The 21,839-nt window shown below is 36.9% G+C and overlaps 2 protein-coding genes across 9 annotated transcripts in view; both read left to right on the top strand.

Annotated features, from left to right (window-relative positions):
* LOC101899632 (LIM and SH3 domain protein Lasp) overlaps window positions 1-21,839 on the top strand; it is a 183,594-nt gene that overhangs the window by 125,465 nt on the left and 36,290 nt on the right. The gene's annotated exons all lie outside the window — the stretch shown is intronic.
* LOC109612375 (odorant receptor 59a-like) lies at window positions 1,414-4,761 on the top strand. The gene is made up of 2 exons (XM_020036354.2): window positions 1,414-2,256; window positions 4,202-4,761. The coding sequence occupies exons 1-2, from the start codon at window positions 1,520-1,522 to the stop codon at window positions 4,608-4,610; spliced, it is 1,146 nt and encodes a 381-aa protein (XP_019891913.2). The 5' UTR covers window positions 1,414-1,519; the 3' UTR covers window positions 4,611-4,761.

Raw genomic sequence — 21,839 nt, 5'->3', positions numbered from 1 at the left:
TCAGGCTTGGCACATCTCAATATTTCCAGCAACCCAAGATCTGTTCTGAAGATGGTAGAGATCGGACCATTTCTTCTGGTACCTCCCCCACAAAGTGTCAAAGTTTTGAATAACCAAAACGATTTAAAATCCAAAATAATCGTCCGTTCTCTTCAAATTACACACATCACAATGTTTTAATTAACCCAAGGCCTAGTGTAAAGATGGTAGAGATCGGTCTACTCCTTCTGGTAGCTCCCCTACAAAGGGTCAATATTTAGAATAGCCATGAAGCTCATAAAACACGAAATTAACTTCCGATTCCATTCAGATTTGGTACATCTCAATATTTCCATCAACACAAGATCTCGCATAAAGATGGTAGAGATCGGACCGTTTCTTCTGGTACCTCCCCTACATAGGGTTGTAGATTTTGAAAAACAAAACGCTGAAAGGAAGCTAAATAAACATCCAAATCCCTTCGAATTTCACACATCCAAATTTTTTTTGCTAACGTAAGATCTGTTATGAAGATGATATATTTCGGCCAACCCCTTCTGGTACCTCACCCACATAGGGTCACAATTTCCAATGCTTATATCTGTCATAACTGGCGCAGCAAGTCGGTGATTATTTACAACTTGCTTTATCTAAATTGTTCTCTTAACAACTTCCTTCCAAATGGTGGAGGGTAATAAAAGTTCAGCCCGTCCGAACTTATCTGCTGTTTTTACTTGTTTTGCTTGCTTCTTCCTTTCATCCATCTTAAATTTGGTCAACACACGTGCCACTTGGCATACCCTCTGCATTACTATTTAAAATTACGGAATTATTCTTTCAGGCAAAAAATTACTTTCACATTACCAAGTAATGAGTTCCTACCACAAATTTGTGTACTCATTACAAACTCGATTGTCAAGGCAAGGACATATTGTAAAAAATAAACATTTAATTTTTGGACACTAAAAGACTTTCCGTGACCAAAGTCGAGAAAGAAGTACTTTTTTAAAATGGTGGTTTCGTTAACCTACCTACCTTCCCTCTTTCACGTCTAGTTCCTAACTGTATCCATTTATGCTGCCACATTGTGAGTGTATAAATCTGGCGGCTAAACCGATTGATTACTTGAAATAATTTCGTCAATTAGAATCGATTTAAAAAGGGTCTTCATAAATGTTTTAAAACCCTTTATTTTGTGTTTTCCAATTTGATCGACCAAACCCTCCCTCTCTCCATTTCGCCGCCATCGAAAATAATGTATATAATATTGACAGCAAGCAAAGTGTCATATCCGCCTAAATCTACTTATCAAAATTTAATTAAATTTTAATTACGTCGGGAAAAAGGGTTATAATTGGTGGGAGATGATTATTAAATAATGAAATGTCAACGTGTATTAAATAAATGTCAAATAATAATTAAAATTAAATCATATCGATGTCGTATAAAAACAAGTCCCTTCGAGCGACACGGCCACATTCAGTTGAAAACATTTCAATAAAACACTCAAAAAGTGTGTGGGTGTGCGTGGGTGTGTGCAATGGACAAGGAGTTAAATACCAAATCCCTCTTCAGGACACATTTCAAGTGTTGGCGCATATTGGGAATGATGCCTTCGAAGAAATATCGTCTCCTCTATTGGATATATTCCTTAATCGTCAACCTCTTGGTCACCATTGGATTTCCATTGCATTTGATTTTGGGTTTATTTCAAAGTACCTCACTGTATGAAGTTATCCAGAATTTGGCCATCACCTTAACCTCAACGGTATGTTCGATGAAAACTTTTGCCATTTGGTGGAGATTCAAGGACATTGAACGAATGTTTGATATTATCCGGAAGCAGGATGAACATACGCGACATGGTGAACAACTGGAATATATGAAGCGGAAAGTATATCCTCCAATAAGATCGCTTATTAACTTATTTTACATTCTATGCAGCATGGTGGCCCTATCGGCGGAGTCGTCACTGATTTTCAATGGTTTACGTGGATCTTGGGCGCTAATGTATCAAGCCTATTTTCCCTTTGATCCTTTCGGATCATCGGGGAATTACGTTGTGGCTCATATTTATCAATTTATTGGCATAATTTATACGGTCACCCAAAATTTGGTCAATGACACCTTTGCCGGTGCCCATCTGTCGTTGTTAGGTGGCCAGGTACGTCTGCTGGGTATGCGTGTGGCCGAGATTGGCCATGATCCCAAAAAATCGTTGGCTGAAAATAACAAGGCATTGCTAGACTGCATTCATGATCATTTGGATTTGTTGGAGTAAGTAATTTTAGAGTCGAACAGGTTTTTGGGGTCTACTGTGAATAGAATCCCTTTAAAAAGTTTCCTGGCCCCTTTCTTGAAGCTCTTCAGAACGTAATCTAAAGGGCCTTATGTGCATAGAAGGTCTTTAGAAGGCCTTATGTGTATAGACCCTTTTTGAAGGACTTCAATAAGTAGAACCTCTTTAGAAGGTCCTCTCTCTATAGATGCCCCTTCGAAGCCCTTTAGAAGGCTTTTGTATGTACAGAAGCTTCGTAGATATCCATCTGTGTATGGAAACTCCTTTGAAGCCATTCTGTGCATATAAGCTCTTTTGAAGATCTTCTATGTATAGAAACTCGTTTGAAGCCCTTCTTTGTATATAAGCTTTTTGGAAGGTGTTCTATGTATTAAAGCTTTTTAGAAGGCATTTTGTGTTTGAAGCTTTTAAGCTGCCTTCTTTGTGTACGCAGGCCTTCCTGTTCTTTGTTTTGTGCACAGAAGCTTCTTAGAATGCTTTCTGTGTAGGGAATCTCTTTTGAAGGCCTTCAGTGAATAGAAGCTCGTTTCAAAATCCTTCTGTTTATAAAAGCTTTTTAGAAGGTTTTCTATGCATGAAAGCTCCTTAGAAGACCCTTTTGTATAGAAGCTTTTTTTAAAGATGTTCTGTGAACAGAAGCTTTGTAGAAGGCCTTCTGTGTAGGGAAGATTTTTTGAAACCCTTCTGGAAACCCTGTTTATAAGAGCTCTTTAAGAAGCCATCTCTTTGTAGAAGCTCTTCCGAAGTCTTTCGGATATGAAAGCTCTTTGGGAGGCTTTCTGTGTTTGTTAGCTTTTTAGAAGGTGTTCTGTGCACAGAAGCTTTGCAGAAGGCATTCTGTGTAGGGGAGCTCTTTTGGAGCCATTCAGTGAATAGAAGCCCTTTTGAATATCTTCTGTGCCTAAAAGCTCGTTTACAGGGCTTCTGTTTATAAAAGCTTTATAGAAGGTATTTTATTCATAAAAGCTCTTTAGAAGGCCTTTTTTATGGAAGACACACAGAAAAACTTTGTATTGAAGCTCCTTTTGGGCTTAGAAGCTCTTTAGAAGCCCTTCTATGTACAGAAGCTTTATAGAAGGTCTTCTGTGTATGGAGCTCTTTTGAAGTCATAACGTCTCCTGTGTATAGGGGCTCTTTAGAAAGCCCTGACTTTATAGAAGCTCTTCCAAGGCCTTTCGGGTATAAAAGCTCTTTAGAAGGTATTTTGTGTATGGGAGCTCTTTTGAAGGTCTTTCGTTTTCAGAAGCTTTTTAGAAGGAATCCTGTGAATGGAAACCCTAGTGAAGACCTTCTGTGTATAGAAGCTCTTTAGAAAGCTTCGGTGTATTGAAGCCCTCAAAGGCCATTTTGTGAATATAAGCTTTTTGGATAGCCTTCTGTGTATAGGACCCCTACATAAACCCTTCTTTGTATAGAAACTTCTTATAAGATCCTTTTTGTATATAAGTTTCTTGGACGTCTTTCCCTGCACATAAGCTCTTCAGAAGAAATTTTGTGTATAAAAACTCTTTAGAGTATCTCCGTATATAGAAACTCTCTAAAAATCCTCTGTTAATAAAAGCTTTCTAAAACCTCTTCTCTTAGCACATTCGAAGCTCTTAAGAAGATCTTGATTGCAAGTAATACTTTTCTTGAGAATTTTATTTATGAGAGACCGAAGAATGTATTCTGTATGCAGGGAGCCTTCAGAAAGGGTCTTCTTCTTTACATAAAATCCATTTTGAGGATTTTTCTAGGAACTGAAGAAGCTTTTCTGGGTATAAAAGCTTTACAGGGGCTTTTTTTAATCTTACATCTCTAGGGGTTTTTGTTGTTATTTTTCCTCAAAAGCTGTTTCATCGTTCTAATCCTGTTCGACTTGGAAATCCCCCATCTACAGTGAATTTTAATGTCTTACTATGTTCTCCCTTTCCCCCTTCACAGATATCGTCGCAAAGTCGAAGATGTCATTTCCCTGTACATGTTCTTTCAGATACTATTCTCCAGTATGAATATGTGCGTGGTGTTGGTTTTTATGTTACTCTTCGTGAAGGACACCTTTACAATGTCGTATTATTTATTCTATTTCGTTGGCATGATATTTGAGGTGTTACCCAGCTGTTATTTCGGCACCATATTGGAGGATGAATTTCAAGAGTTGAGCTACACGTTATTCAAATGCAACTGGGCCGATCAAAATGTGGTGTTTAAGAAAAATCTACGCATTTTCGTGGAGCAGGCCTCACGGCGAATTCATGTCACCGCTTGGCTATTTCGCATAAATAATAACTCCTTTGTGACAGCTGTCAAGGGATCATATTCGATATTTTCACTCATTATGAATACGCGTTGAGAATCTTAAATATGTCGCCGGAAAATATGCTAGCAAAATTTGAGTTTTTAAAGCAAAGCGTCTTTACGAGAGCATTGTCTAAATCTATTATTAGATAACATGATTTTGTAGTCCTTTGAGTTTATTATGAACGAAATTTACGATGTGTATTTCAGTATATCTATATAAAATAAAAACTATATAAAAAAACAAACAAAGTGTATAAAAAAATATACACTTTGTGTTGTGCTGTTTTAGTTGTTTAAAGCTTGTGTAGAATAGGAAATGATGGAGGAATATTATGAACAATCTTAAAATACCCTCCCCACATGATAATATACTAGTGTCATGTATGGGGCTATATACTTTTCGTTGCTTTGAACCTATAGCATTTCCATCGATTGCACATAAAATTTTTTTCAGAGAATATGCCATTCAGACTTTCAAACAATGTCAGAGATTGGGAAATTCATTCTCTGTTCGTTCAACCCTAAACAATTTCATTATTTCAACCCTAAACAATAATTTACTTAAATACATAATTATAGAATTAAGATATCTTGTACTTGCACTTTTAGCATTAAGATTCATTTACATATCCTCTTTTCAATCAGTGACTCTCAATTCGTAGATTTTTACGTTCAAGGATGCAGTTATATCATAGACAATGTCATTTATTCAATAATTTTTTCTCAATTTTAAAATCAATTAAAGAGCGGGAAAAATGAATGAAATGTCTGGATTTTCTATCAAAAATATGATCTAAACAGTTCCATCTTTCAATTCCATGGCAAAACTGGCGAATAATCTTCCAATCATTGATTTTGAAAATATTCTGTTTTTATTTTTCAAAACAATAAATACATAAACAAAATTGGCAGAAGTCGGGCACACTTAGAAAAAAATTGTAATCAGCTGGTAACTCTACCTTACCTTTTTATTTTACCATGCTTAGACCCTGGTGAGTATTTTGAGGAGTAACAACCAAATTGTATATACACTTTTTACCCTTGAGTGGAGATTATAAAAATGAAAGGATTATTTTTTTATACTCTCAGCCAGATGGCTACAGAACATATATATAATTATATACGACCAGAACGTGCCTCATTGACCAAATTCGATGACCAATTCGATACATTGTGACTTTTGGAGTCGATCAAGGCGAGTTTGTCTGGTTCGCACAATACCTCTAGAATGGAGTATCCGACTTGGTCAAAACTTTGTACATGGTAATAATATTATCAAACTTCGGAGATGGGCAATCCTTCCGGTACCTCCCCCGCAAAAAGTTTCAAATAAAATATCTTGTTCTTAGAAAGAGAAAGGATCATCCGATATTGCTCCAACTTTGGCAGTCCTAATATTTTCATAGGTTCTAGATAAGGTGCAAAAATTGACAACATCGATTCACTCCATCAAGTACCAACCCCCACCCTCCCACAAATGGTCAAAACTTTGAATAATTATAAAAACACATCCCAATATTTTTGTTAACCAGATGTGTAAAGATGGGATACATCGGTATACTCCTTCTGGTACCCCCCCCACAAAGGGTTAATATTTTAAATGTTCATGAAACTCATAAAGCGCGAAATTAGCATCCGATTCCATTCAGACTTGGCACATCTCAATATTTTTTCATCAACACAACATTTGTTATGTAAGATGTTATAAAGATATATGGATCGGACCATTCCTTCTGGTACCTCCCCCCACAAAGGGTCAAAATTGTATAACCAAAACGATCATAAAATCCGAAATAAGCATCCGATTCTCTTCATATTTCACACATTCCATTATTTCTACTAACAAAATATCTGCTGTGAAGATGGGATATATTGGTCCACACCTTTTAGTAGGGGTCAAAATTTTTAATAATTATAACTCAAAAAAAAAAAAAAAAGATGTTGATGTAAGTGTCCGATTGTCTTCAAATTATACACATCACAATATTTTTATTAACTCAAGGTCTGGTGTGACGATAGAATATATCGGTCCACTCCTTCTGGTACCTCCTCTACAAAGGGTCAACATTTTGAATATCCATGAAGCTCATAAAACGCGAAATTAACATCCGATTCCATTCAGATTTGATACATCACAATATTTCCGTCAAAACAAGAGCTGTTATAAAAATGGTAAAGATCGGACCATTTTTTCTGATAACTTCCCCACAAAGGGTCAACATTTTGAACATCTGTGAAGCTCATAAAACGCGAAATTAACGTCCGATTCAATTTAGACTTGGCACACCTTTGTATTTCTATCAACACAAGATCTGTTATAAAGATGGTAGAGGTCGGACAATTCCTTGCTGTGTCTAAATACTTCTCTTCACCGGAAATCTGATATGAATACGTAATTTATCGGAATTTATGATTTCGCATAAAATTGGATATATATTTTCGATTTCCTTTAAATGTTGCATATACCAATATTTTTTGATCTGTAGTGGATGAAATATGAACATAGAATATTTCTGTCCGCTACTTCTGTAAGCTCCCGCATATTTCCACATTTTCCAAAAATTTACATTTGAACAAATATGAATCAAGTCTGGCAGTCGTAGCTACTTACAAACAGAACTACTGTCCCATTATTTTTACAAGGGTAAGTAAAAACGAATAAAGATAGGAAGCTAAAATTTTGCACAGATCAGTCTTTTGTCTGCAGGCAGGTCAAGTTCGAAGGTGGGTTGTGTCGGTCCACGATATAGTATTGCCGCCATATAACGGTACCGCCCCATTTTCGATTGAATTTTCTTAAAATCCATACTAGAATTTCTTTCTAAACGCTTTACCCCCTGGAAGAGAAATGTCTCTCTGTCCCACTCTATGCCCATGCTACGACTTACTTGGTAATGAAGAAAATTAGCTATATCGCATTGTATGTTTACAAGTAATAGCCTCAGTATATCCAGGTCTGCATTTTCTGTAAATATCAAATTTAATTGCAAAGGAAACTGGTTTCCGCCTCTGATTTGCGAATATACAAAGAATTTTTACTTTCTCAATTCTACCATAACCCATTATTATTATGGGCCGAATAACTCATTAAAAGGTAATGGAAACATACATTACTTTTTAATGAGTTATTCGGCCCATACAGCTTCCAAGTCTTTGCTGGGATCTTATATTTAAAAAATCTCCTAATAATCTTATCTTCGGTAGCTAGAAATTATTTTCTCCCCAAATAGTTGTTTTGAAGTACATTTATGTATGGGAATCACTCATTATCAGTTGACTTACTAGTAATGTAAAAAGTATGCAGTTTTATTTATTTATTTTTTTTTTCGATTATTTATAAATGGCCAATGCAAATGTTTGCTTTGCAGATATATCGAATAAATTTATAAATGCTCTATTTAAATACTACCCTCACCATTGATTCCAATTGGATATCCTTGACCTTGTCTCAACAGGTGATAAAAAGCAATGATTGCGACAACAGGTGTCAAGTGCCATACCATATTTTTTTATATATTTTTAATAAATTTAAATTTTAATTATTTCCAAAAAAAGGATTAACAAAGTCGTCTGCAATGTTATTAAATAATGAGATGTCTGCGCTATTTTAAATGAATGCAAATACTATTTAAAATCGCTTCGCAACAATGCCATATAAAAACGAATCCTTGTGCAGCAAATGCACATTCAGTTTCCGACATTGAAATTTCAAACTCAAACCGTTTCTCGATGGCTTTGTTGCAGAACAAATTGAATACCAAATCACTCTTCAATACACATTTTATGTGTTGGCGTATTCTGGGTATGCTGCCACCGCAGAACTATAGGCCCCTCTATTGGGTGTATTCGTTCATTGTCAATCTAATGGTAACCATTGGTTATCCTTTGCATTTGATTTTGGGCCTATTGACCAGCACCTCAATGTATGAGGTAATTCAAAATCTGGCCATCACCTTGACCTGCACAGTGTGTTCGATGAAAACCTTTGCCATTTGGTGGAGATTTCAGGATGTGGATCGAATCTTTGACATTGTCAACCGGCAGGATGAGCATACCCGGTATGGCGAACAATCGGATTATATGAGAGAAAAGGTGCATCCTCCGATCAAGTGGTTAATTATTCTATTTTACATTCTATGCAGTATGGTGGCCATATCGGCGGAGGTTTCGTTGGTGGTGAATGGCTTGCGTGGGTCGTGGTTGCTAATGTATCAGGCCTATTTTCCCTTTGATCCTTTTGGGTCGTCGATGAATTATGCAGTTGCCCATATTTATCAATTGATTGGTTTAGTTTATACTGTCACTCAAAATTTGGTCAATGATACCTTTGCCGGTGCCAATTTGTCGCTGTTGGGTGGCCAGGTACATCTGCTGGGAATGCGTGTGGCGAATATTGGTCATGATCCCAACAAATCGATGGAGGAAAATAATAAGGAACTGCTGGACTGCATTCATGATCATTTGGATTTGTTGGAGTAAGTAGAAAAAAGTGGATGGGGGTTCTGAGGAAAATTTCAAAAGGGGGTGTATAAAAGACATATAGAGATTTTACTTTGTAACGAAGACCTATAGAAAGTATTATACAAGAAAATATTTTTTGTGTGTAGTAGCACCTTAGCTATGTTAAGAAGCTATTTAGAGGGTATAGGAGCCATTTAAAAGGATCCAGGAAAATGGAAACCTTTTAAAAAAATTGATTGATAAAAAGCTCTTGAAATAATAAGTACCTGCCGCCTGACGGTCATTTGGGTAAAAAATCCTCTGAAGGACTTGTTCAAAATATCGCTTGTATAAAAAATTCGAATGAAGGCTTCTAGGGTCTTTTGTGAAAATAAGTATTTTTTGTGCAGAAGCCTTTTTAGAAGTCTATTCGGGTATAGAGAATTCTTCTGAAGACAAAAGTCCTTTTTGAAGGCCTTCTGTGTATAGGATCTCTTAAGAAAGTCACCTGTGTTTAGAAGCTCTTTAGAAATCTTTTAAGAAACTTTTTCCTACACCTTTTGTGTGTAGAATCCTTTTAGAGAATCTATTCTGTGAAGAATTTAAAAGACCTTTTGTGTATACAATTTCTTTAGAAGATATTTAGAAAGACTTCTGTGAATAGAAAATCTTCTGTATCTGAAAGCTTTATGGAAGGCTCTTTGTGTCTGGAAGCTCTTTGGAAGACCCCCTAAGTGTAGAAACCCTTAAGACGACCTTCTATGTGTAGAATATTTTTCGAAGGCCTTTGTATAGAAGCTCTTTAGAAAGCGTTCTCTTTATAAAAGGTCACTTTATAGGCCTTCTGAGTGTGGAAGCTCTTCAGAAGATCTTTTCTGTGTAGAAGGCCTACAGAAAACCTTCTTTGCATATAAGCTCTGTAGAAAGACTTCTGTGAATATAAACTCTTAAAGGTCTTGCCTAAGAGCTCTTTGGAAGGCTATCTATGTCTGGAAGCTCAGTAGAGGACCTTCTGTGTCTTGAAGCTCGAAGACCTTCTATGTGTAGAGACCCTTCTGTGTATAGAAACTTTTTCGAAGGTTTTCTGTGCATAAAAGCTCTTCAGCAGGCCGTCTGTGACTAAAAGCTCCGAAGAATGAATTGTGTGTCCTGAAACCCTTTATAGGGTTATTTGCGTATAGAACCTTTTTTAAAGATCTTCTGCATATAAAACATCTTTGAGAAGGCCTTCTATAGAATTACTTTAGAAAACTTTCTATGTATAAAAGCTCTATAGAAGTCCTTCTGTGTATCGAATTCCTTACCAAAACGTTCCTGTATACAGAAGCTCGATGGGAGGCCTTCTGCGCATAGAAGCTTTTCAAAAGGTATAGAAGCTCTAGAGAAGATCTTCTGTGACTAAAAGCTCTTGGGAAACACTTTGTCCTTTTGAGGGCTTTAGTGTATTAAAGCTTTTTAGAAGGCCCCGCCGGATAAAATTTTTTAGAAGGTCTTCTGTGTATAAGCTTTTTCGAAGGCCTTCTTTTAAAGAAGCCTACTCTGTTTATTATGTTCTGTTAACGGCCTCCCGTGTATATAAGCTCGTTCGAAGGTAGTTTGTGACCAAAAGCTCCGTAGAATATCTTCTGTGTCTACAAGTTTTCTAAAGAGCCTCCCGTGTATAAAAGCTCCTCAGAAGAATATCTGTGTATAGAATTCATTAGAATGTCTTCTGTGTGTAAAAAACCTATGAGTAGGCCAGCTTTCTATAGAAGCTCTTTCAATGTATATAAGCTCTAGAGAATGCCTTCTGTGTGCAGAAGGGATAGAGATGGCCTTTTGTATACAGAAGCCCTTAACAAAGAGTTCCTTTATATAGAATCCTGTTGCGCATAGAAACCTTTAAAGGGTATCGTGTTCTTGAGAAGGCCTCCTGCGCATAGAGAAGCTTTTTGGAAGTCTTATGTGTAAACACGACCGTTTTAAGGATTTTGTGTATAGAAGCCCTTGGAGAAATCTTTGTAAATAAAATACCCTAGAAAGGTTTTTAGTGCATGGAAGCTTTTTAGAAGACCTCCGTGTGTGAATTTCTTAGAATTACTTCTGTGCCTAGAAACCTTTTCTATAAGGCCTACCATGAGTAAAATTTCTTTGGCAGACCTTCTATTTATAGAGGTTTTTTAGACATCACCTTTGGACGTTTCTTATATTCAAATCCTATATGGGTTCTCTTTTGGTTTTTTCCTCAAATGCTCCTTCTTAGATTTAATTCAGTTTGATATTCCAAAGCCCAGTTAATTTTAATTTCCTATTAATTTTTCTTTTTCTTCCCTCACCGCACAGATATCGTCGCAAAGTCGAAGATGTCATTTCCCTCTACATGTTCTTTCAGATACTCTTCTCGAGCATGAATATGTGTGTGGTGTTGGTGTTTATGTTACTATTTGTCAAGGACCCGTTTACAATGATCTATTATATGTTCTATTTCGTTGGCATGATTTTCGAGGTATTGCCCAGCTGTTATTATGGCACAATTTTGGAAGAGGAATTCCAGGACTTGGCCTACTCTCTGTTCTCGTGCAATTGGACCGAACAAGATGTGGTGTTTAAGAAAAATCTACGCATTTTCGTTGAGCAGGCATCACGGCGTATTGAAGTTACCGCCTGGCTATTTCGCATAAATAACAACACTTTTTTGACAGCTGTCAAGGGATCCTATTCGATTTTTTCGCTTTAGATTTAGATTTTTAATAACATATTAATATTATGGAAAGAATAAATTTGAAAAAAAAGTTTTCAATTATGATTAACAAAAAAAAAAAAAAATAAAAAAATGGGGCTACATATAGTTAAAAAAATAAGCCTAGTAATATTCATATTAAGAAAATAGTAGGTACGAAAAAACCCAATATTAGGCCACTTCTTCAGGCGTCTTTCACATAAAAATCCGAAATTTAATAGATATTGTAATGAGAGTTTCGAATAAATCGAATTTATTTATTTTTTTACCCTACATCACATAGTGGTAAGGTTATTTTGTCCTTGTGCATTTGTTTGTAACATGGAGAAGGAAGCGAGATACACCCATAGTTACTTTTGAAGATCTTCACAGAATCACTTTCTGAGACGATTTATGCATGTCAGTCCCTCCATCCGTCTGCCATTGTATCCACGTGAACAAAAGGCAGCTCACATTTATTATCCGATTCAGATTAAATTTTACAAACAATATTTGTTCGGCCCAAGGACGAACCCTTTAAAAATTAATGATAATCGGATCAGCCTAAGATATAGCTCCCATATACATGGTGAGATGAAAAAACTGCAACTAATTTCAGACTGCTGTCATTTCTAAGCCACTCGTTCGACAGCTGTTAAAATTATTCCAGCGACAGCTCATTACATTGTTTACAAGCGTACAAAAGCATTTCGGTAAGAATTTTCCAGAAAAAAAGTTATTCGTGATGGAATTCAAGCGAGATTTCTTGATTTCTTTATATTTGGCTGGAAAACCACAAGCACTCCTGCATTTAAATGTGAATAAATCTTTTGTGTCTGGTAGCGTAGCCCGATACTGGTAGCGTAGCCCGACGTCAAGGAAGTGGACGGAAGAAAACAGCAACATCAGCAGAAATAGTTCGAAAAGTAAAGAAGCGACTTGATCGAAACCCGCATCGCAGTGGCTTAAAAATGCCTTGTGGGCTGAACCTATAGCAATATTCCATTCGGCAAATATTGAAAAATGAGCTCGGGGTAAAGCCATTGAAATTCCAATAAGTGCAAGAACATACACCCAATATAACGAAAATAGACTCAAAAGAGCTAAAATGTTACTTCGCTTGGCCGAAAGTTGTTAACTGCCGAATTTGGTTTTCTCCGATGAGAAATCATTCGTTGTCCAGCAGTTTGTAAACAAACAAAGAGGTCAGCTAAAAATGTGCACCTTCGGTTGGCCACCAGAACTCAAGCGCCGTGTGGGCCGCCATAACAGCCGATGGTCGCTCTCCGCTCGTATTAATCGACCGTGGCATCAGAATAAATGCCGAATATTATCGCGAAAATATTCTGGAGTGTGTATTAAAGCCTTGGGCACGCAAACATTTTGTCCACAGACCATGGACATTCCAACAGGACTCAGGAACATCGCGCTCAGCACGCGCCATCCAAAAATGTTTAAAAAAGGGGTTCCTCGCTTCATATTCAGCGCACAATGGCCACCAAAATCTCCGGATACCAATCCGTTGGACCATTGTGTCTGGAGTATTTTGGAAAACAAGATTGGCACTAAAAAATACCATAGTGTCGATCACCTCAAGAAAGCGCTTCGCCGGGAATGGGCCAAAATACCACAGAGCAACATTCGGGCAGCGTGTGACGGTTTCATTGGCCGTTTGAAGGTCATAATTCATGACCTTTGGCCTTTGGCAAATCTAAACTTATTCTAAAATTTGATGTTATTTCCGACATTTTTTGCTTTCATTCAATAAAATTTGAAAAGAATGTTAAAATTATGGCGTTCGACTTTTTTTTACAGTTTTTTTTGTCTCTATCTGTAGCTCCTATATGTATCCTTAATCCGATTTAATATTTATTGCGCAAAAAATGGCTAATATCAGCCCAAATGGAGTGAATTCCGGGACATACGTTTCCATTTTGTGGAACTCGGCTCCGATATATTTTTTTAATATAATCCTTCTCGAAGTGATATCATGCACTCTATAGCAATGTCATTTGGCATAAAGGATAAAAATATCACCCTCAAACTTAGTGAAAATCGATTCAGAATTGGATATGCCTCCCATATATTAGTTCCCCCTGAAACCAAATTATAACTGTTATAAAGCGAAATTTGGAAAGTTGATATGATCTACTTCAAATAAATTATTTTGTTACGCGAACTCTACTAAATTTGAATAGTGATGTAGGGTATCATATCGTAGACCCCGCCCGACTTTTGACCTTACTGGTTTTATTTTAATTTTTTTTAATTTTAAATTATTACTATTAACTATTTTTAAATAGATACTCCTAAATATTTAAAATATTTATAGCTTATAGCCACCCATCCCACGGTGGGATGTGTTCTAGCGGACTAGTTGCTCTCTTTTTTTCCATTATTTCTAAATGTAAATGACATTTATTTCCATGTAAATTGAAAATTAATTCCCCTATTGTTATTTAGAATTATTTATTTTAATCACTAAAATGTATGTTTTTGTGTCTGTGTGTATGTGTGAAAATTGCCCATAATCAATAATGAATAGTTAATATTACACACTGCAAAATTTGTAGCCCCAGTCTTGTTCGGGATAATGTTGTTGCCCAATATAGTTGTTGTTGTTGTTATTATTTTTGTTGCTGCTGCTGAGTTCAATAAACTCAAAAAATGAACTGACTATCCGAATGACAGACAGACTGACTGACCGACCATCATCATCAACACTGACCATCATCATGGGTAGTCAAAGCGAGCCACTGGGAAATGGAGACCTTCCAAACTCACCGGCAACCAACAACCCCCATGTGTAATGGCGGGATGTGACTTTGCCGTTGACGTTGCAATTCAAATTGCAAACAATTTAAACATAAATAATAAATTAATTTAACTCATTTCATTCACTTAGAGGAGGAAGGTATGTGCCTTTTGTGGGCCATCTGCAGCAGCGAATTTTGCTCACTCACTCCCGTCACTTGGTGGTGGTGGTGGTGATGATGGCGAGGTTAGCACCCTATTAACAATTTAAGGTCAATTAAATGTTGACAACCTATAATCCATAGAGGATAGATTCTTTACTTAAGAAAATTCTATTCTGTCCAGGGGCTGTATTCTTGTTCTATGAAAATATGAAATGAAAAATATTTCCTTTATAAAATTGTTCATTTGACATTTCTTTCCTTTATATAGAGAATTATATAGAGAGAATTGAGGCTCAGGATAAATATTTTTCCATAAGACAATTCGTATTTTTAAGAAGAATTCTGTTTAGCCTCGACTGGATCCATTATGGCTTGACTCCAGTTTAGTAAAAACTGAAGGAGAGGACCGATATGTCTCACCTTCACAACAGATCTTGTGTTAGTAAAAAAAGGAATGTGTGAAATATACAGAAAACCTGAATCTGCTTATTTCGGATTTTATAAATATTTTGGTTATTCAAAACTTTGACCCCACAAAGGAAGCCACCAGAAGGAATGGTCCGATATCTACCGCCTTTATAACATATCCTGTGTTGATAGAAATATTGAGACGTGTCAAGTCGGAATGGAATCGGATGTTTATTTCGCGTTGTATGAGCTTCATGGATATTCAAAATTTCGAACTTTTGTGGGGGGAGGTACCAGAAGAAGTGGACCGATATATTCCATCTTAACACCATACTTTGGGTTAATAAACTTATTGGGATATGTGAAACTTGAAGGCAATCGGACTCCTACATCACAGTTTACAAAAGTTGTAGTTATTCAAAATTGTGAACTTATGTGGGGGAGGTACTTGATGGAATGAACCGATATTGTCCATTTTCGCACCTGACCTAGCACTGATGCAAATATTAGGATATGCAAAGTTGGAGAAAATTCGGATAATTCTTTCTCTTTCTGTGCAGTAAATGATTTTCTTTGAAAATGATGACCCTTTGTGTGGGAGGTACCAGATGGAGTGGACCGATATTGCTCATCTCCGAACTCGATCTAAGTTTGACAATAATATTACGATGTACCAAGTTTGGATCAAATCGGATACTCAATTCGAAAGTTATCGTGCGCACCAGCCAAACAGACAGACAACGGACGGACATCGGTAGATCGACTCCAAATGTCTTAAAATGGATTTTGTTCAAAGAGTCCTAGGGTATAAAACCGTTTTTTTCGATGAGGCACGTTTTGGCCGTATCAAATGATATATATCCTCTGTGGTCATATGGCTGAGGATATAAAACCGCAGCACACATTGAATTAGTCTTTTCCTTTCGATTAACTTTCGTATCGTCATAAAGAAATAGGACCTTAAACTAATATTTCTCTTTCCGAGATTTATATACAACCCATTTTAAAGCATTACGGAAAGGTTACAGAGTTAACCATAATTTGGTATATATTTTAAGGATTCCTATCCGGGTCCGGGTATAATGTTGGATGGATATTTTCATAAGTTATCAGATTCGTAAATTGTCTAAACCTCTTAAGTAGATCTTGGTCGAACCCTAGTATTGAACCCGAAATTTTGCTAAAATTATCGGGGTATCCAAATCCCTCTTCTAGGGAAATATTTTTTTTTTACCGAAAACGAGACAAAATGCCTATCTCAGTGTATGGAAGCTCTTTAGAAGATTGAGCCATTTTTCGACATTTTTTATAAAAATCCGGGTCCATAATATAAAAAATTTGGATGGGTATTTTAAGAAACCTTCAAATTGTCTAAACCAGTTAAGTAGATGTTGGTCTAACCCAAGTCTTGACCCCGGAATTTTGGTCAAATATCAGGGTATCCGAATCCCTCTTCTAGGGAAAAAAAGCTTATCTCAGTGTATAGAAGCTCTTAAGAAGGCTCTCTTTGCATAGAATCTTCTGTGCCCAGAAGCTACTTAGAAGACCTTTTGTTTATAAAAGCTCTGTAGATAGCCTCCCGTTTATGCAATATTTTCGGAAGACACTCTCTTTATAGAAGCTCTTCAGAATGTCTTCCATGTATAGGGGCTCTTTAGAAGATTTTCTGTGGCGAGAAGCTCTTTCGAAGACTTTCTCTTTCCGGAAGCTCTGTAGAAGGCCTTCTATATCTGGAAGCTTCTTAGAAGACCTTCTGTGTATATAAGCTCTTTAGAAGACCTTCTATATATGTATGCTTTTCAGAAAGCTTTCTGCGTCTAGAAGCTTATTAAAATCCCTTTTCTTATTAAAAGCTCTTTAAAGATCCTTCTGGGAGCACTTTATAAGGCTTTCTCTCTATAGAAGCTCTTTAGAACACCCTCTGTGTCTAGAAACTCTTTACAGCACATTTCGTATCTAAAAGCTCTTTAAAAGGTCTTCTCTTTATAGAAGTCCTTCGGTGGACAGCAGCTCTTTAGAAGGACCATTAAAGGGTTCTTCTTTAAAATAAGTACATAAAATAAGTTTTCGTATGAGTCCAGCATGAATTGTAGAAAAATACAGAAAATCTTCTGAAAAACTTTATAGTGGGGTTTCTATCGTTTTTCCTCAAAGGTTGTTTCATCGTTCCAATCCTGTTCGACATTGAAATTCCTCATCTTAAACAAAGTTTAATATGGTTTCCTCCTCTCCTTCCTCTCACATAAATATCGTCTGAAATTGGACCATATAATTTCCCTGTACGTGTTCTTTGAGATATTTTTCTCCGTATGCGGGTTGCCGGATACGTCTTCCAGGAAAAAATACTTTCCTGGAAATAGGAAAAAATATCTATCTCTGAAAATTTTTTGCAAGCGAAAAATTCTACCATATCCTGGCGTTACGCTACTCCTTTACTTACTCTCTTAATGTCCACTGTTCCTACACCAAGCACTGGAAGAGAAAAATAGTCACACAAAGAAAACGTCGCATTAAAGACAAAACGAACACCATAAAGGAAATCACACAAAGTATTGTAGCCTTTAACAAAAACAACAAAAGTGGGGAAAACGTAAACGGAAAGGTAAAGATTGTAGCTGTGACCACCAGACACCCCGCACACACACACACATGCATCAAACCAACCGGCACAACTGCTGCCTCAGTCTTCATTCATACATAACTTGGTTGGCTGGTTGGTATTCGGGCATTCATTCATTCTTTCTCCGACATGCAGACAGACAGACAAACCACCAGACAGGCGTTCACCCATACAGATAAACAATTGGACATTCCGACAGACAGTGATTGTAGAACGAACGAGGCGGCTTGAAACAAAAATCTGCTTTAAATGCCAAAGGAATTCGCAAGGCGAATTGTTCGCTTGAAGTAGAGGCCAATATGTTATCTCATACACTCGAGGAAAAGTGTCAGTTATAGAAAATTATGCAATTTTTTGGTCGGACTCAAAGTAGGCGTGTGCAGGTAGAAGTCAAAATACGACCCCGCCACTCCATTAGGAATAGTGGGTCTATCAGATGGAATGGCTGCGCACGTTCTCGTCGTTTTTATACCCTCCACCATAGTATGGTGGGTATATTAAGTTTGTCATTCCGTTTGTAACACCTCGAAATATACATTTTAGACCCCACAAAGTGTATATATTCTTGATCAGCATAAAATTCTATGTCGATTTAGTCGATGTTCGTTGATATATCCGTCTGTGGAAATCACTCTAGCTTCCGAACGAAATGAAGTAGGTTGATAACATTTTACTCAAATGTGTATTATGTCTGCAGAACTTTTGGTATTGAAAATGTGTGACCAAAACGTGGACCTAGTTTTGGTATAGCCTCCATATAAGGGTACCTCCCTTCACCGGAATTGTTTCAAAATTTGGTATTTGAAGTTCGCAATGGGTATTACAGCCTACGACTGAAAATTGTCTATGCAGGTCCACGTCTTCGTATAGCCCCCATATAACGGTACCTCCCGATATTCCGTATTTTGCGACATTATTCACCGGAATTGTTTCAAATTTGGCATTTGAAGTTCGTAATGGGTACTGCAGCCTATGACAGGAAATTGGCTGTGCAGGTCCACGTCTTCGTATATCCCCCATATAACGGTACCCCTCGATACTCGGTATTTTGATGATTTTAGCGACATTATTCACCAGAATTGTTTCAAATTTGGGATATGAAGTTCGTAAGGGGTACTACAGCCTATGACAGAAAATTGTCTGTGCAGGTCCATGTCTTCATATAGTCTCCATATACCTCCCCTTTTTCAGTATTATGGTGATTTAAGCGACACTATTCACCGGAATTGTATCAAATTTGGTATTTGAAGTTCGAATTGAATACTACAGCCTAAGACAGAAAATTGTCTGTGCAGGTCTACGTCTTCTTATAGCCCCCATATAACGGAACCCCCCGATATTCGATATTTTGATAATTTTAGCGATATTATTCAACGGAATTGTTTCAAATTTGGTATTTGAAGTTCGAAATGAATACTACAGCCAAAGACAGAAAATTATCTGTGCATGTCCACGTCTTCATATAGTCCCCATATAACGGTACCTCCCGATATTCGGTATTTTGATGATTTTAGCGACATTATTCACCGATTTTTTTATTCAAGTTTCGCATTTGAATATTGTAATGGTTTATGCCCATGCAGGTCCACGTCGTCGCAAATAATGGTACATTTGGTATTTTTTAAAAATTTAACAGAATTTTTAACGGATTTTATTTTTTTGATAATTGTCAAAATCGTTCCAAATGGTGCAGGGTATTCAAAGATTGTGACGTTCATTGCTTCGGGGAGATGTTTTCACAAAAATGTTGTTTTTATTTTTTTTTTTTTTTTTTTTCAACTGAGACACTGACCTAAGTCATTGTTTTACCCCATTGCCATAACTACATGCTACGGCAAACGGCGGCGTACAACATCTGCCCCACAACCAACCAACCAGCCGCCGGTCAGTCGGTCAACCAATAACGTCAAGTGTTTGGCAAATTGAAAGAGGAATCATTTTTATGTTCGCTGTGATTAGTGTCAAAGATTCATTGATTTTTTCCGTTCGTTTTATTCTATCTCTCTTGGAATTCCGCAGCACAGTGGCACAAGGCCGTTTAATGACCACATCTACTCTAAATTGGCTGGTAGATATTCCCCTCCCTTCCTCTTTGCCTCCTCCCCCCCACCATACGTTGTGGTAGGCCATGCTTTCGCACAATTAGATTGCTAAATTTTTCCACTGCAAAAACAAAAAGAAAACCGAACAAACATTGCAACCAAATGTGGGACAAAATGATTTGTCCAGCGACTCACTTTTCCGAATAAACATGAGTGTGCTAAATTATATTACTGTTGTTGTCCGGTGGCGGTCAGTTTTTAGATCTTTGGCATCTGCGTCGACAATCTCCTTTAATGTGAGCATTATTCGTTTTTGCTGTTGTCGTTTTTTGTCTATTGTTTAGCTTTTCCATGTTTCGTATTCGGTTAAGTTTGCAATTTTCATTTTTTTCCAACGCGACGGTCTAGTTTTACATCATTTTCCACGGACATACAATTTTTACCATATTAAATTATCTTTTTTTATTGCGGTTGTTTTTATTCGTGGGGCGAGGGGGTTTTACTGTTTCTTGTAGCCATTCTTCTTGTTGTTGTTATTTGTGCTGCTATTGTTGTCATATTGTATTCAAAGAATTTTAATTATTTTCTGCCAAATATGACAGGTAATGGTGGCGATGTTGGTGATACTGGTAACCGAGTTTACGGCAGCCAGTATTTTTCTGTATATGAGACATTTCACAACATTTCAAATGGAAGGGAAAATTGTTATCCAGACTACGTTCACTAGATATAGTATATCTCCTACATGAGTGAAGTGCCATAAAAATTTTAGATGGAAGACAATTTGAAAGTCTTCCATAATTTGAATACTCCCTATGGGTCCTGCGACCACGGATTCGCTCATTTTCACTCGGGAGCGCAACTTTTTCGAGAGAAGAATTGATCGAAGAATGGGAGTTTTTTACCGAATCTACTCTCCACTTGTTTGTAGATTAGGGGAAGATGGGAGGAAGAGGGAGAAGATGAAGGTTTTCTTGTACAGAAAAAATCAACATACATAGAAATACAACAACGATATAAAAAAAGCTAAAAGAGCGCTCGAAAAGAGTATAATCTGCTCGATTTTGAATTTGAATTTTGTTCTCACTCAAAAATATGGGGAGAGATGGGAGTGATATTGTACAGAACATGTAAAAGAGCAGTAATTTCTTCCAGGTCGAATCCGGTGATTTATGTAGTCAAAATCATCAATTTACGAATACAGGGAGGTACCGTTATATCGGGACTATACGAAGACCGGGGCTGGATTCTTGTTCTATGAAAATATGAAATGAAAAATATTTCCTTTATAAAATTTTTCATTTGACATTTCTTTCCATTATAAAAGTTTTCATTTCACATTTTCATAGAACAAGAATTGTAGCCCTGGACCTGTATAGACAATTTTCTGTCTAAGGCTGTAGTAGTCAAACAACTCTGGTAAATAATATCGCTAAAATCATCAAAATACCGAATATTGAGAGGTACCGTTATATGGAGGCTATACGAAGACATGAGCCTGCATACCCAATTTTTGTCATACGCTGTAGTATCCATTGCGAGTTCTAATTACGAAATTTGAAACAACTCCGGTGAATAATGTAGCTAACATCATCAAAATACCGAATATCGAGAGGTACCATTATATCGGGGCTATACTAAGACCTGGACCTGCATAGACAATTTTCAGGCATAGACTGTAGTTCCCATTACGAACTCTAAATACGACATTTGAAACAACTCCGATGAATAATGCCGCTAAAATCAACAAAATACCGAATGTTGGGTGGTACCATTATATGGAGACTATACGAAGTCGTGGACCTGCATAGACAATTTTCTGGCATAGACTGTAGCTCCCACTACGAACTCAAAATATGAAATTTCAAACAACTCCAGTGAATAATGTCCCTAAAATCGTCAAAATATCGAATATTGGGAGGTATCGTTATATGGGGGCTATAGGATATCGTGGACCTATATAGAAATTTCTTTTAACGGGGGTAAAGTCCCCAGAAGCAACCCCTGGTGTGAATTCTCAGACAATTCCAATGAAAAGTTTTGCTACAATTATCAAAATACCGAATATAGGGAGGTATATGGGGGATATACGATATCGTGAACCTATATAGACAATTCTTTTTCAGGGGGTAAAGTAGTCACGAAGAACTACTTG

The sequence above is a fragment of the Musca domestica genome, unplaced genomic scaffold (assembly GCF_030504385.1).
Source record: "Musca domestica strain aabys unplaced genomic scaffold, Musca_domestica.polishedcontigs.V.1.1 29, whole genome shotgun sequence".
NCBI lineage: Eukaryota > Metazoa > Arthropoda > Insecta > Diptera > Muscidae > Musca > Musca domestica.
Note: the sequence above shows the minus strand (reverse complement) of the source record. Positions and strands in the feature narration are given on the sequence as shown.

Excerpts from the sequence above, each read along its gene's own strand:
- LOC109612375 (XM_020036354.2), top strand. The coding sequence starts at position 1,520 with ATGGACAAGGAGTTAAATACCAAATCCCTCTTCAGGACACATTTCAAG. Across the intron at positions 2,257-4,201 it reads GATCATTTGGATTTGTTGGA|ATATCGTCGCAAAGTCGAAG; the intron begins GTAAGTAATTTT and ends CCCCCTTCACAG.